Below are 16,769 nucleotides of genomic sequence, written 5' to 3'. Positions count from 1 at the left end.
ACAAGATCACGAGATCGAGACCATCCTGGCCAACATGGTGAAACCCCATCTCTACTAAAAATACAAAAAATTAGCAGGGCGTGGTGGTGGGCGCCTGTAGTCCCAGCTACTCGGGAGGCTGAGGTGAGAGAATCCCTTGAACCAGGGAGTCAGAGGTTGCAGTGAGCCAAGATCATGCCATTGCACTCCAGCCTGGCAACAGAGCAAGACTCCGTCTCAAAAAAAAAAAAAAAACCCCATTACCACATATAGTATATTCAAAGAATGCAAAGATAATTCAATAGGAGAAATACAATTTGATCTTCGAACCATGCTAAACAGACATGACAAAAGCAAACATCCACTACTAATTGGAAAAAAACTTCTTAATAAAATGTAATGAAACCATTTCTTCAACATGATATGGAAGAATTCAAACCAACAACCAGAAGACCTCAAACAATCAGCAATACCCACACTTAAACGTGAAACACTAGAATCATTCACATTAAAGTGGAAAGGAAAAAATACTAAGGAAAAAGATGTCTTCTACTCAGTACACATTTAGTAAATGAATTCAACATGCAAAGATGGTCCTAGGAGGGAGGCAGCAGTCTACAGATACAAACATCAGCTCTAAAGTCAAATATCCCTGTCTTGGATTCCAGCTTCATCCCTTGTGAAACATCAACCTCCGGTCAAGCTCCTGGCCTGAATCTCAGTTTCCTTTCTGAAAGGTGGGGCTACTACCACCTGCCTCAGAGCTGTCCTGAGAACTCAGAGAGAACTATGAAAACTTTACCCCCGTGTGCCTGCCCCACACATGGAAAATGCTCAATAAATGAATGCTAGTTATTACATAGAGGAAAGTGTGCTGCAATGCAGCATGACTCCATTTCTATAAACAATACTAAACAGATATATAATATGCATAGAATAAAGTCTGGAGAGATATTCCGGTTAACAATGACTAATAGGGCCCGAGGAAGTGGCTCATGCCTATAATCCTAACACTTTGGGAGGTCAAGGAGGGTGGATCCCTTGAGCTCAGGAGTTCGAGACCAGCCTGGGCAACATAGTAAAACCCTGTCTCTACAAAAAATACAAAAATTAGCTGGGCCTAGTAGCATGTGCCTATAGTCCTAGCTACTCAGGAGGCTGAGGCAGGAGGATGGCTTGAGCCTGGGAAGTGGAGGCTGCAGTGAGCCGAGATTGAGCCACTGCACTCCAGCCTGGGTGGCAGGGCCAGACCCTGTCTCACAAAAAAAACCAAAAAACAAACAAAAAGAAATGACTAACTGGACTGTGAAATTATGGACAAAGTCCTCTCTTTTGCTCCCTATTTTTTTTTTTTCCTTTTGGTAGAGACGAGGGTCTCGCTATGTCGCCCAGGCTGATCTCAAACTCCTGACCTCAAGTGATCCTCCCACTTTGGCCTCCCAAAGTGCTGGGATTATGGCATGAGCCACCACACCCAGCCCTATTTCTATTTTCCAATTTTTCCAAAGAATATGTATTACTTACATAATCAAAAAAGAGAATACGAGGCCAAAAAAATGATGTGGATTTTTGGATTCACCGAAGATAGGGGACTGGGACACCTAAGGCCCAGGTGGAAAAGAAACTAAAGGTGATAAGGGAGACAGTGACACTGGGGAGGGGCTAGAAGGGTGCCCCTACCCTGTGCTCTATCACAGGGAGAACCCACTCAGTTTCAGGAGCACCCACATAGGTGTGAAAAGTATTTAAAGGTATTCCAGTGGAGGCCAAGCTGAAGCCTTCCAGGCCCAAAGCCAGCACGTACTACTGTACTATGGCCTGGCCTGACCTTTGTCCAAATGCCATAGAAATTCTGGGCAATGGGAATGGGGCGAGGGTACTTGCTTCTTGATCCAGGTGCTGATTACGCAGGCATTTACTCTGAAAATTCACCAAACTATACACAGTATGTGCCTTTCTGTGTGTATACTATACTTCAATTTTTAAAGTGTTTTTTGTTTGTTTGGTTTTTTTTCTTTGAGACAGAGTCTCTCTCCGTCACCCAGGCTGGAGTGCAGTGGCGCGATCTTGGCTCACTGCAACCTCCACCTCCCAGGTTCAAGAGATTCTCCTGCCTCAGTCTCCTGAGTAGCTGGGATTACAGGCACCCACCACCGCACTCAGCTAATTTTTAGTAGAGATGGGGTTTCTCCATGTTGGCCAGGCTGGTTTTCCACTCCTGATCTCGTGATCTGGCCACCTCAGTCTCCCAAAGTGCTGGGATTACAGACATGAGCCATCACACCTGGCCTTAAAAGTTTGTAAAAATTAAAAACTGAGGAGAAAATTCAGTTTCTATCATTTGCTATAGTTTCCCACTTAAGTTCTGGTTTTAATAACTATGAACTCATGGAACAGTCTCATGGAACAGAACACTGAATCCAGTATTTCGTCTGACATATCGGTCTTCACTTTTGCAAACTCTGTATTGATTATCATTAAAAGTATCAACAAATGAGAAAAAATTTCTGGGGCAACCCAGGGATATGGGAGAGACAGGGAGACCCAAACTAGATACGGCAGCTGCTCTCAAATCTGACTGCACATTCAAATTACCTGGAGAGCTCTGAAAAATGCTGGGGCCCAGGTTCCACTTGGGACCAATAACAGCAGACTCCCAATAACAGCAGACTCTCGGGGGCTGGGGCCCAGGCATTGATAGTTTCTTTTCCGAAATCTCCTCAGATGATTCTAATATGCAGTTGGTGTTGAGAACCACCAAACTCGTTGAACCAGAGGGACTGGCCCCTGGAAACACTCTTGGCAAGTTGAAGCATAGCCCTGCCTGTCCCGGTGGTGGCTGTGGGGGTGGGCGCAGTTAGGTGAGGTGAGTTTAGGGATGAAGTGCTCTGGCACCCACCCAGGTCCTCCTCCACATCCGGCTTCCCCAGACCTCGGGCAAAGACCCAGCAGGGAGCAACGCCCCCCATATGGAGGGGGCAGAATCTGGAAGGTGACGGGGAGGAGCTTCCCAGGCTTCCCGGGTTGGACACGGAGCCCCAGCTTCTGGCTCCTAGCCAGGGTGTTCAGACTGCTTTGGCCCACTTGCCAGTACAGCCCTAAGACACACGCCGCTCCAACCACACAACCCCAGAGCTCAGCCCTAACTACTACCCAGGGTCCAAATGACGCCTCTGGGAACCCACAGCTGGAAAACAGGAAACCAAGGAGAAATAACAGTGGGAGGAAAGGCCACAGGGCCGAGGTCCCCATACAGCTCAACCATCAGGTAGCACCTGACTCAGGGACAAGTGGCAGGGCTAGTGAAGAGGGGGATGCCACATGGCCCACCTGCCCAGAGCTTCCAGCCCTCATACCTGAGGCTCCTATGCCACCCTCATCTTGAGCCCATTCTACCTAACTATGCAGCAGGAGCCCATGGGTTTGACTCTATCAGACAGCTACCCTGGCATCTTACACATTCCTTGGATGATTGACATAGAGCCCTGGGCACATGCTTCACAAAGCATGTCCTTAGAGGCCCTCTCTGTTCAGTCTAGGTCTTAGAGCTGAGATCAAAGCACAAGGGGCAGGACTAGGGATGGACTGAAGCCATGAAGAGTGTCCTAGGATGGAGAAGACAGCAGCAGACAGATCCCCAGTGCCAGGAAAAATATGGTGGACATCTCTTGGACACCACCTCCAGGGCTCCCCTGCTAACCCATTTCTGTATTCCTGCCCTAGAACTAGGGTGTAAGGCAACAATGATCCATGTGGTGAAGGCACAGTCTCCTTTCTCTGGGTCCAGCAGGACCGGATACAGTAGAGACAGCCCTCTGTACCCCAGCCTGAACCTATTCAAGCCATCAGAGGAATGACTTGGCCAAAGAGTCACACTCAAGGGAGAAGATGCATCAGGGAAAGTTGGTCTTTGGATCCAGGCAGGATTCTAAGCTCAGAATCCCTTCCAGGGCCTCTCTCTGCCTCCTATAGGAGTTACCAGCCTCCCCTGGTTCTTCCCCATCTGCAGAGTGGCCAGCAGGAGTCAGAGATGGAACCTCCCCGAGGTACAGGAAGGTGGACTGGCAGGAAATGGCTCCTTCTGTAAATTCCATCTGCTTAGCAGGGCTAGGAACCAAGGCCTGCAGGCTAGAAAAACAGACTCCTGGGGCCAAGGATTTTGAGAGAGATGGTGGATGCTGCAGACGAGGCAAAGGAGGAAAACTCAGTCGGCAGGGCTCACAGCTCAGGAGCTCAGTGTCAGGGACAAGTTGCAAACCCTTTCAATGCCTTTGTTTCCTTTGCAAAGTCCATGAGGTTAGGATTACATGGGGAAAAATGCCTGGAGGCGGGGTTGAGAAATCCAATTACTTAAGCACCAAGGGCGTAAGAGTTCCAGGCCACAGAGGTAACCAGGATTTCTTTAGACCCTAATCTTCCTATCCTTGGAATGTTTGCCTCTTAAGGAATATTTCTGTGGCAAGATACTGTTACCTCCCCCCTACCCCTCCCTTCCTACTCTCCTCTAGCTAAGGCAGCCAGAATAGAAGAAAGTTAGTCATTTTTACTTTTTGTCTGATCTTTAGCATCTCAAATAAAAAGGCCATAGATCCTCAGCAAGAGAAAGTAGGGGGATGATGGTCAAACTCATACTGTCAGAAATATTAACATGTCTGTATTTACAGAAATCAGGGTAGGATCTGCAGTCAACCCCCAGAGGAAAAAGGGTATACCTCTAGGTTATTAAGAGCCACTGCATGGAAAAAGCTCAAAATTCAAGGTGCCCCCCTGCCTGTGGCAATGGAGCTTTAGTCTCTTGCAGAGTCCAAGTCTACACCAGCATCTACAAGAGACTTGGCCTCCTCCCCAACTGTTCTCTTCTTCCAAGGCATACAATTCACACACATACAGTCCTGACATTTCAGGGGCTCCAAGGGCTCTGAGGAGCCTCCATCAGACTCCCAGACTTGCAGAAGTGAAAGAGAAGGCAGGAGCCATCCTTATCTACAAAAGCTGAGATGCAAGTAAATCTTTTGGGGTACTCAGAGAACTTCTGGGACAAAAAGATCTCTACTCTTTCAAGCGGAGGCTTTGTCCCCAAGATGGAGGGTAGAGAAGAGTGGAAAACTCATGTCCAGAAGGGGTGGGGAGGCATCAAAACAGAGACCCTATGCTCTCCCAGAAAAAAGTTCAAAAGCAGTGCTATTCAGGATATGGCCCGTAAACTGCTTAACACCAATCCACCACAACGTAAATACAGGAACCAAGAGGAAGCCTTTAGGAACCTTTATAGCAATTTAAAGCTATCACGACATCCAAGGGCATGATCACTTGGCTCGCCTCACTGAGTGTCTCACAGACCACTTTGGATGGTGCTGGGCCACACGTGCAGCAGCTGCAAACTCACTGTACAAAGTAAGTGAGACCATGTTTTGGTTTTGCAATCTTTTGCAAACACTGAAAAAAACAAAAACAAAAACAAAAACAAAAACACAAAAACTGGTCCTTCCCCAGATTTAGTCTGAGAAAAACTTAACTTTGGAAAGCAACCCCCTTACTTTACCCAGAAAGCTGAAGTCCAAAGGCAGTAAGTGACTTTCTCCCCATGGCTAATGACAGAACCCAAGAGTAGGAGTAGCGTAGAAAACAGGGTGAAAGGAAACTAACAACTGCACTTCTCACCCTCCTCCTCTCGGTCAGTGGACCTCACTGAAGTCCCTGAAGCAGTAAGGGCTGTGGGACCCACACTCTAAATGAGTCAAAGGCAATTTCAGCTTCATGGTAGATTGCTCAGGCACAGTATTTCCATCCAGCTTTCGGAATCTCAAATCCAAAACATCTAACACCAACATGTGCCTTTCAAAACTAAGCTTCCTTCCTAGCTAGTCCATTTCTGACCCCACTGCCCTCCTCTGTCATTGCTAGATCCCGGAAACACTGACTTATTGAAAACAAACTTGGCATGCTGAATCTTCCTTCAAAGTCCCTTGAGGTTTTCTGAGCCAGAGAGAAAGCAAATGTAAAGGGCTGGGTGCATCTGGGGTGAGGATTCTGTCTGCCATGTGCAAGTTCACAGCCCCAAACACAACGCTTAAGTCAAAAGCATTCAATATATAAAACACAAAAGCTGCCAGTGCTGGCTTTTCCACTCAAGAGTTATAATTTTAGGTAATAGTTCAGTCAATGTCTCTTCCAATGGTTTCATGAGATCAAATAATAATGATTTCTCTTATTTTTCAGGACCTAATACTGTACCTAGAAAATGATAAATGTTTGGTGTATGTTGAAAGACAAAGGTAAGAAGAAAGGGGGAGAAAATAGATAGGGATGGGGATAATAGTCCTAGAGAGTACAATAATCTACAGATTTTAATCCTCCAAGCTTTCCCTGCCTCCTATTTGCCTAAAGGCTTCCTAATCTAGCTCCTTCTCCGAAGCTATAGAGACGCTGAGAACAAGGGGGAGTCCTCAGCTAACTGCCAGATGCCCGGGTGTGAGAGGAAATGAGGCCGAAAGCCCAAGAGGTCAAGGGTAGGAAAGAGGACTTAAGAGGATTGGGAGACCCAAAAACTGAGCCAAACCATAGTCCCTCCCATATTCCCTGCCCCCACCCCCATCCAGCCAAACCATTTGCTGTAGCCTCTGGGGTATGGGAGGACACTTGGCAAGATCACAAAGCCCATTTCTAGCAGAAACCTCCATCTGCAGCTGGAGGGAGCCCAGTGCCCAGGCCCCTCCTCACCAGGCCCAGCAAAAAGGCTGTAGTCATCCTCACGGTGGTCCCTGAGGGCAGCTCCAGGGCCCCTGCACCACCGTGGACAGGAAGGCTCTCCCTTCAGCTCACTCATGTGTATATCATACAAGGCTCTCTCCCTCTCCCATGACATTCAAAAAGGGTGAGGGTCACCAAGGGAGATGGAGCTGAGCTCTGGACTCTAACTCCAGTTCTTATCAAGGATGGGGAAAGCCCCCTCTTTCTCTCCATCCTCAAATTCAACTGTGGAAATCCCTTGCTTAGTTCCTTCGCTTCTCTAGCTTGACATGCTCACCTGCTTCCATATCTCCCCAAGCTGGCTGCTGCTTATAAACACACCCGAGAGAGAAGTGGCTGGAAGTAGGAAGAGCAGGCAAGAAAAAACTAATGGGAAGGACCCACAGTGTATAGAAAGTCAAGGATCACAGGTCCTTGAGAACAGGGAACTTTTTGCAGTGGTCAAAAGGAGAGACAGAAGGCAGAGATCCTGGACACAATCCCAAAATAGTTTCCAGACATCCTCAGCCAGTCAAGGGCTCCCATGGGGCAGAGTGTGGGAGCCGTGTGGGAGCCTTGAAAGCAGGGCGGCCCGGTGTTCTCGGCACTGGACACTCACTCCTCTCCAGGCTGCCAACGAGGAGGTGGCAGCAACAGTGTCTGCTATAGCATGTTCCTTGAGATATCATGGGTAGACATGTAATGCACCAAACAATAAAACGTCAACTTGCATTTACCAAGCTCAACTCTGTGCCTATGCTAGGCACTATGTGGACTCATACACACATCATAGGTATTCTTGAAAACCTGGCAGGACTTAGCACACAGTATACGTGTCTATTCCCACTAGCTACTAGATACCATTCTCCCATGGAGCTTCCTCAACCAGCACCCATCTCATGGGAACATAGCTGGTGACACCCCCTTTGTCCTGTGTCCCAGAGCCTTGGTCTGATCTCACACCAGACCAAGATGAGCTCACCCATCAGACATATCCATCTTACACCACAACCTGAAAATGGGAGCGCCTCTGGCAAAACTGCCTCACCCTGGGTATATGGGACACTGCAGCCAACTAGCCACCCAAGGAAACTCTATGTGTGAAGGTGGCACCAGGGACAGAAGACTCAGACCTCAGTGTTTGTTGGCAGTGCCTGAGCTGCATATGATTCTCAGACAACTGAACAATAAAAACAAGCATAGATACAACCTGAGAGTTTTAAAAACTCAGCTGGCTCAGGCCCTACTCTGAGAAGGGGGAAGGAGGAAGACTTGTTAGGAAGGCTTCCTTTGGATTTTCAAGTAGCCCTTGCCACACGTCCACAACACTAAGGGCTGGGGTATTAGGCTGGGAGCTTCCAGCAGGACTGCGGAAAACCAGCCTCCATCTGGGGCCAGCAGGCAGGGAGACACGGAGAACACGCTTGGAAAGAGCTGAAGAGAAGCGGGTCTGCCAGGGAGAGCCATCACTACAGCGGAAGGGGGTGCTTTCGGGAGTAAACAAACCTGCCAGCCCGTCCTTTCTCCCAGCAAAGCGGGAAGCTCTAGGCTGACAAGGCTGGAGATACAGAGGAGGGAGGGGCCTGCCCCCTCCCTGAGTCCATCTGTCCTCATCCCCTTGGCCTGCTTTCCCCAGGCTGGGAGACAGAGCAGGTCTACTCTATGATCTCTGTGCCCACACCCCTCCAACAGCACACGAGGTGATTACAACTCCTCCAGGCAGCAGCAGGAGGCAAGGGGAGGAAGCAGAGGTGGAACCTGGGGGTTCTGCTCCGGAGAAGAGTGTACAAAAGAGTGTGTAGTGAGAGCCAGCTTGAGGTGAGCTCAGCTCTCTCCTCCCCACCCACAGTATCACCCATATCAATTGCCCTCTGTCACCTCCGGACCTCCCACCACCTCATCCCAGGTGATCATCCACTACTCCCAGTCTCACCAAAGCACACCCACTAGACAGGGGAGCCGATGCCCCCTGGCTCTTCTCCTTCCCAGAAGCTGCTCTAGAAGCAAAATTCACACCTTTCCCCAAGCACTTCCTTGCCTCAAGTTCCTTAGGACAAAGCCAGAGAACTATCCAGGCCCTCCTGATACACCCTGCAGCTTTGCCCAGAAGCCCCTATCCCCCACGTGGGAAGCAGAGCCCCTCCCTACCAGGATCCCTATCCAGTCAGTGAGGTGGCAGGATGCCACTTCCAGCACCTCCATGGAGCTTCCCACAGCTTTCCCAGGGGGCGGGAAGAGAATTTCCAGGGAGGAAACTAAGGGCATCTGGGGACACTCACAGCTCACCCACCTGCTACCCAAGCAACCAAGATCCCCAGCTCCCTGAAGACTCCTGCGGCCGAGGGGGCAGGTGGGCTGAGGCAGGGGCAGGAACACGCTTCCTCTCCGCTAGGAAGAGTCCCATAAGCCCTGACCCTGCCCACCTCCCCCATGCTCCCTTCCAGCCTCTCTGCTCTTGGACTTGCGAGGCAGCCACACAGAGCCACCTCCCAATCTGTTTTCTCCGCCCCGGGCCAGCAGAGGATACTGCTGAGTAATCCCAAACTCACAGTGGCTCCTTAGCCCTGAAAAGGGGGACAAGCTCAAGGAAACCTACTGATCGGATCCATGCCAACCTGGGAGGAATATCTGTGATTTCCTAGTAATGGCTGATACTCCAATGGACTCTCCCCTCCCCTGCCCCAAATACCCCAGCTCCCCACCCCCGCCAGACAACCACAAGGAGAAGCTCAGTGCCCCCTTCTCTGCTTCCCACGCACCTGGGAACACTCTCTTCCCAGTCCCCTAGACACTAAGTCACACAGAGTAACAGCAGACGCCCGCCGGATTCTCAGTCATGATGTTGCATCAGCCCCCACCCTACCCAAAATATCCTCACCCCCACCACCTCCTCTCCTCTCCAGCCATCTCCATGGTGACAGCAGCATGACTAATGACACCCTATCAGCTTCAGACTCAGGAGCGCAATTCTCCCTCCCTCTTACGCCCCCCCCACCCCCCGCCCCGCACACTTCCCCCCCCTCCTGGGATTTCTGCAGATTGGATGCAAACCAACAGTGCTAGGGACATTCTCGAGAGATTTCCAGAGGCAGGGGTGGGGAGTGGGTTGCATGTCTTAAAAAAAAAAACAAAACAAAACAAAACAAAAAAAACAGTTCAACAAACCAAACCCCAACTGCACCCAAAACCATCCAGCTGAGAAAGCAAAAAGAATCCAAACAAAACCCACACAGGCCTGAGAATTCATTGGCCGCCCACACCCCCGCCGCCCCTCCCCCTCAGCTGCTGCTACACACACAGTGGGAGATTAAGGGATCACCAGAGGAGACCCTTTATTTTTATCCAATCCGGTCAAACACTTCACCGCCACCACACACACGCACGCACACACACACACAAGGTACCTTGACAGCCGCTCCTTGTCCCCACGGCCCGGCTCCTTCACCAGCCTTTATTTCCACCTGCAAAAGAAGCCAGAGGAACGTGTGAGCCAGGCGGGTACCGGGAAGACAGCAAAGTCCTCCTGCTACAGCCCCCCAAGCCCGGCTGGAGGGGAAGGAGGCGAACGGGAGGGGATGCAGCCCGGGGAAGAAAGGCTATCGGGGACCATCTTCCTGCCTCCAGCTGCCGCCCGGGTCACGGCAGACGGGCTCCTCCGCCTTCCAGTGTGTTTTTGTTTTCATTTCTCCTCTGAGAACCCCCCCAAGATCCGAGAGGACGGCGACCCCCGGCCCGCGTCCGCCCGGCCATCCCCGGCCCCGCGCGCTCTACCTCGGCCGGCCTCCTCTGGTGCATCGGCCGGCGGGCCTCCCATTATCCCCGCCGGAGGGAGCGCGCGGAGGGAGGCACTGCAGAGGAGGCGGCGGCCAGCTGCCGGCTGCGCTCCCCTCCCCGCCGCCGGGCTGGTGTGCGAGGGGGCGGCGCGCTCGCTAGCCAATCCCCGCGGCCGGCCCTGCCCCCGCCCGGCGGACCTGCCCAGCCGGGAGGCGGGGGCGCCTCTGAGGGTGCTGCTGAGCCGCGCTGGCTGCTTCCCAGGCCCGCCGTGCCGCTCCCCAGCAGGCTGGGGCATCCCAGGGCACCCCCGGCCTCCTCCCGCGGGGACCCTGAAGGTAATACCCAGAAGGCATCCTCTGCGTCTCCAGGATCAAAGATGACAGACTGCGCCTCCGGGCGGAGCGGAGCAGACGCTGGGGGGATTCCCGCTTACCCACTATCTAACCCCAGCATCATCCTGGCAGAAGCTAGGACGGCACCGGGCCCTGTCACAAGGGCATGAGGTGCAATAGCCCTTCATCCTCAAAAAAGAAGAAAAAGTCCTGGCAGCACGAACCTTTACTCCATTCTGCAGATGAGGAGATAAAATAAGTGAAACAACTTACCCAAGGTGACGCAGCCAGGAAACAGTAGAGCCGGGACTCTGAGCCAGGTCTGTCAGCTCTGAAGACCATACTCTTAACAGCTATGCAGCTCTCTGCTCCTCCCTGCTCCAGCGCCCACCTCAGAAAACAGGCTCCTCAGAGCCCACACCTCCTGTGTCAACCCTGCCCTCCTCCACACACACAAACACCCACACCTCACTCTAGGATCACCCCCCAGACCCGCCAGAACGTACCCATCCAAGACAGCCTCCCCACCAACAACCCACAATGGGTTATCCACTCTTGGAGGATCCCAAGGGTCCCCAGACCTCAGGGCTTCCCATCTCTGGGAAAGGCAGAGGAGGGGAGGTAGCCGAGACCCCAAGAGCTCTGGCCTTCCAGTTTCCAGACTCAGCCTTTGAAAGCTGCATCAGGAGACTGAAAAGAGGGCAGGATGAGAAAGAACAGAGAAGGGAGAGTTGGGCCCTGCAATCCACTCCTGGATTTACTTCCTGGGCCACCCGGGGCACATCATTCCCCACCCCAGTCCCTCCCTGTAGCTGAACACCCCAGAGCTTCTACCTCCCAGGAAGTGACTTCTACACACTTCGGTACCCACAAACTCCAGGCTCCATCACTAGCTAGTTGTAACTTACCTCTCATAGACTCTTTGCTCATCTTATAAAACCAAACTAGAAATAGCAGCTACCTCATCCAGTTGTGAGGATTCACTGCAGGTGAATCAATTTCTGGAAGAGCTCACTGGGTGCTGCTTCTCATTCTCACAGATGAATAAGCTGAGGCCAGGGAGAAGTGACTCACAGGATGAGATAGGATGTTTGAGATCCCCTGACCCAGTGATTCGTTCTCCTACCCACTACACCACAGATGTCTAATTGCTGTCCCCTCCCCAGGGGCCCAAAGCGGGTACTCAGAACAGGATGGGCTGCCTGTGGAGAGACAGGAAAGCTGGCCTCCAGTGAGGAGACTCCAGGAGGCATCAGGGCCCAAATCTGCCTCCCCCTGTCAACAAAGGGCAGCCCTCCTGGGCTCCTCCCAGGGCAGGGAGGGAGGCAGGTGGCAAAGCAGGGCAAGGAACAGTGTCCTGAGCACGGGTCAGGTGGAACAATGGGTTTCTGTGCCCCTCAACTTTGACAATGACCAGGCCAAGTGGAGTCCCTCCTTTATCCTGGTCCCCAAAACTGCCCTCACACCTACCCCCCATACAGTCTGCTGCTGGATAGGAGAGACAAACACTGCTTGGACAGTAACAACTAGTAGGATTGCTGCAGCGGCTGCCACAGTTTATCAAGCCCCTGCTACATGCCAGGCCCTGTGCCAACCATGTTGTAGGATCATCCTCACTTCACTTACCCCACATACAACCTCATCTCTAACAGGGCAATGGAAGGACTTCGTGATGTTAACTTGCCTGTCAACACAGCTGGTGAGTGGTGGGCTGGAATTCAAATCTAGGTCCTTCTCTTTCCAATTCTCTAAGTTCTGTCCGCCTCTGCCAACCCCAGGGAGATACAAAGAAGACTGAGGTCACTTGAACCCAATCACTTTCCTTTAAACTATGGATCTAGTAATGTTTTCATGCCTCAGAGACTTCCCGGTGCTGCTCTTTCTGCCTGGATCCCTCTCCACCTCCCCCGACCTGGCAAGCTAATGTGGTACAAGACTTAGTTTAAACATTGCCTCCCCCTGCCAGTTTCTCAGATCGCCAAGCTCCCATGAGCATCATCCGCTCCTCCCAGGTCCTGACAGAGCAGTGTACTGCTTCTTCCAGGGCACCAGTCACAATGAAGCGTAGTTATTTATTTACACGGCAGTCCTCCCACGTGGGCGGGGGCCCTGTCTTCCCTACTTTCCTAGGCTCTGCACAGAGCTGGAATGTGCTGAGCCAAGTTTCTACACAAGGAGGGTGGAGAGGCAGGGGGCTGGGCACTGAGATGTGGAGTCCCCTCTCCTGGTCAGTCTTCTCCCTGAGGTCCTCAAGGTCCTGAGGGACACCTGCTGTCCTGGGAGGGCAGGACCTGCCAGAACTGAACTGTGATCTCCTCCCAGACTTGCTCAACCAGCACCTATCTTCCTCAGCAGCCTGAAGGAGCCACAGAGCCCAGTTCCCACCCCAACTCCTGGCTCCACTCACTTCCCTGTGTAATTCAGTCCTACCCCAAACACAGGTCCCCACCCTGCCCTCCAGCAGCCCTCGGCTACACCAGAGAAGCAGCCCAGAAGAGGAGCCCATAGTCCCCCAGGCAGTCCACCTGCTCCCAACCCCATCTCACCCTGGCCTCATTCCCTCTTCTGAGGCTCGTGGAATGCCTGGGCTCAAGGGAGTCACAGAGGTGCATGCCAGGGCTACTCTGCCTCCAGCCGGTATGTTCTCCACTTCCCTCTTGATCCTCCTCCCATCTCTATCTGCCCCCTTTTCTAAATTTTGCACTTTACAGTGACCACTCACAGGTACTTAGAACCCCTCTGCATGGGGGCCAAGGGTCCCTCCCCTCCACACCTTCTGTCACAACCCCCAGACCCTGCTGTGCTCCCAGCAGGAGGAATGGAGCCACAGCCCTCCCCACTGGAGAGGTGAATGGATTTACTCGCTTCCAGGACACGCAAAATGGATACCCACAGGCTGGATTCCACACAGATATTCAAAGACCAAGAAACACAGACATGACCAGACACATTCTTGGGGGGATTTACAAGAAATCAACCAAGCACCAATCCCATGTCAGGCCCCATACCTACAGCATGATATACTGTACATCTTACTTAACTCTCTAAACAAACCAATGAGACAGGAAATATTTGTGCCCATTTTACAGATGAAGAATTGGGATACAGAGAGGCTAAGTACCTTGCCCAAGGTCACACAGCCAGAAAATGAATGCACAGGGTTCTTGCCACCCCTTCACTTGCAGCAGCACAGCCAAGGCTGCTCTGTGTTGCTCTATGATTTTCATATCCACCTACCTCTTCTAGAGCTGGTAGAGGGTAGAGAGAGACAGGCTTCTCATCCTCTCTCACCATGGCTGTGTCCTGAATGAGGTCACTCTTCACAGGGCTTTACTTCAAAGCTCAGTTTAAGCCCTGCTTCCTCCAGGAAGCCTTCTCTGATTACACCAGTCTTCTGCCAACCAACAGCACTTCTAACATTTCTTATCTCACCCCTGGTACTGTTATTTGTCTCTCTGTGTGTCCTGCATCCCCAACCAGAATGACTGGAGCTGTGCCTCTCCACAGCCCCTGCAGGGCTATGCCTACGTTCCACACACTGAAGGCACTTGGAATTGACTATGAGGGAAGTCTGTGACCTCCTTTTCTCTCCATCACACAAAGGATCCTGCCAAAAAAAACCCAACACCCCCTCCACCTTCAGAGCCTATGTTTGAAGTCCCCGGTGTCCACGCATCAATTTCCACCCAAGTAATTGCCGCCCATCACACACACATCATCCCCTATATTTGAAACTCTTTGCGGTTGTCATGGGAACTGCCTTTGCCTTCATTCACTGATCAGGCCTCACAATTAGCTTTGGCAGCGGAAGTCTGTGTCAACGACAATCACAGGGAGGAGGAGGCTGAGGAGGAGGAGGAGCAGCAGCAACAGAAGAAAAGATGCTCCTCTCCTTGGAGATGCAGCAGAACCAGACTGAACCAAGGCACCCAGCAACACTCAAGGGAAACAAGTCGGAGCCAGCCAACAATTCCATCTTCGTGCTTCCTACCAGCAAACAGCATGCATCCAGGGCCTCCCAGACTGACAGGTAGCAGGTGACACTCTGCCTACACCCTACATGCCCTTCAAGATGCTTGTGAAAAGGTCTTATAGTCTGTGAACCTCGTCAGGGTCTCCTCGCCCCAAATGCAACAGCCTTGAACCACCAAATGTTCTAGGACCTAAGCAGATAACAAGCGACTGTATGATGCTGTTGAGAAGGTGGGGCATGAATGCTGAGATAGAAACCTGGGTATAGCCCTAGCAGAAGACTTTCAAGAGGAATTAACACAAAGCATCCAACCTTCCATCTCTAGGATCCTCAGGCGGTACCCAGCAATCTGTCCTCATCCTTCCACACCCTGCCGCCAGCATCAGGTAGCATCTCTACACACTGCAAGATCAGGGAGGTGCTTCCCCCTCCTGGAAGACCTTCTCCTCCTCATCCTTCACATGTCACTATACTCTCAAGACATGTCCCTTCCCTTCCTGGCTGGGCTCTATGGGCCCAAAGGTGACTAAGGCCAGTCTCTGCCCTCAAGGCATCCCTCCCTTTTAGCCCTATCAGAATGTACTGTAATTATTTGTTTTCATGCTTGTCTCCCTCCCCAGACGGCAAGATCATTAAGGACAGAGTTAATGTGCCTCCCTTTACTTACTGCTCAGACTCAGTGCAGCACCCAGCAAACAGCTAGTCCCAGCCAAGGTTTGCTGAATGGGGCCAGGAGGGCCACCTGCCTGTCTGTAGGTCAAAGCAGATGATGTCCTGCCTCGGGAAACTGAAGCAGCACCAGAGAGAGGGGCTGGCCACCTCCAGTACAAGGGACCTTGTAGATCCTGGGACCCAGGATACACCAGGAAGGTGTCTCTCTCTCCTTGCCCTCCTGGCACCAGCTCTTCTCCCACTGGCCCTCACAACCCCCTCTCCCCTCACTGCACCTCACCCCATCCTGCAGCATGAACACAGTACAGGCGGGACCCTGCCCTCACAGTAAGAATCTGCCGTCCCTCTCTCTTCTAGAGCTCCAGGATCATTCCCAGCATCATTAAGGGAACTGGGGCACACAGAGCTTACCTTAAAGGGCAGATCAATCAATAAAAAACAGGACAGGAGAGAGCCACCCATGTTCTCCCCACAAGAAAAACTCAGCAGTGGAGCAGACTCTAGTCTAATACTTTGTTACTTCTTTTTGACCCAGCATCTCCGTACTCCTTTCCTGAGACTTCCCCGAACCAGCAGTAATTAGGAGGGGCAGGAGGCATGGGGGACCCACAGTCTGGCCAATACCACCAAATAATTCCATCCAATGCAACTCCCCATCCATTCTGAGAATCTAGAATTCCTGCTCTAGCAGCAGTGAGAGGTGCCTTATTTTGTCCACTAACACCCTCGTTAGGTACGGTAGAGGTAGGACACAACAGAGCTAGAATTCATACAAGTCACAGCCAGCAGTGCAGGAACCGCCATCAACAGTGCCCCAGCTGCATACTTGTGCTACCTGAAGCAAGCAGGCAACAAACCCCCATACCTGTGGCCACCCGAAGGCCAGCCAGTGATCTTTTTTTTTTTTTTTTTTTTTTTTTTGAGACGGAGTCTCACTCTGTCGCCGGGGCTGGAGTGCAGTGGCCGGATCTCAGCTCACTGCAAGCTCCGCCTCCCAGGTTCACGCCATTCTCCTGCCTCAGCCTCCCGAGTAGCTGGGACTGCAGGCGCCCGCCACCTCGCCTGGCTAGTTTTTTTTTTTTTTTTTTGTATTTTTTAGTAGAGATGGGGTTTCACCGTGTTAGCCAGGATGGTCTCGATCTCCTGACCTCGTGATCCGCCCGTCTCGGCCTCCCAAAGTGCTGGGATTACAGGCTTGAGCCACCGCGCCCGGCCAGCCAGTGATCTTACAATGGGCTGCCAGCCTTCTTTTTGACCCTTCCCTCAGTAGTTAACAAAAACTTAGGTTATCCAGCCAGTCATGGTGGCTC

General features: G+C 51.8%; 1 protein-coding gene across 1 annotated transcript in view; it reads right to left on the bottom strand.

Moving 5' to 3' along the window:
* Positions 1–16,769, bottom strand: part of TET3 (tet methylcytosine dioxygenase 3) — a 122,934-nt gene that overhangs the window by 95,132 nt on the left and 11,033 nt on the right. Inside the window, 1 exon segment of the mRNA XM_030921153.1 lies at positions 10,113–10,169. Within this exon segment, the coding sequence (XP_030777013.1) occupies positions 10,113–10,169 (57 nt within the window).

This window comes from Rhinopithecus roxellana, chromosome 17, assembly GCF_007565055.1.
Source record: "Rhinopithecus roxellana isolate Shanxi Qingling chromosome 17, ASM756505v1, whole genome shotgun sequence".
Classification (NCBI taxonomy): domain Eukaryota; kingdom Metazoa; phylum Chordata; class Mammalia; order Primates; family Cercopithecidae; genus Rhinopithecus; species Rhinopithecus roxellana.
Note: the sequence above shows the minus strand (reverse complement) of the source record. Positions and strands in the feature narration are given on the sequence as shown.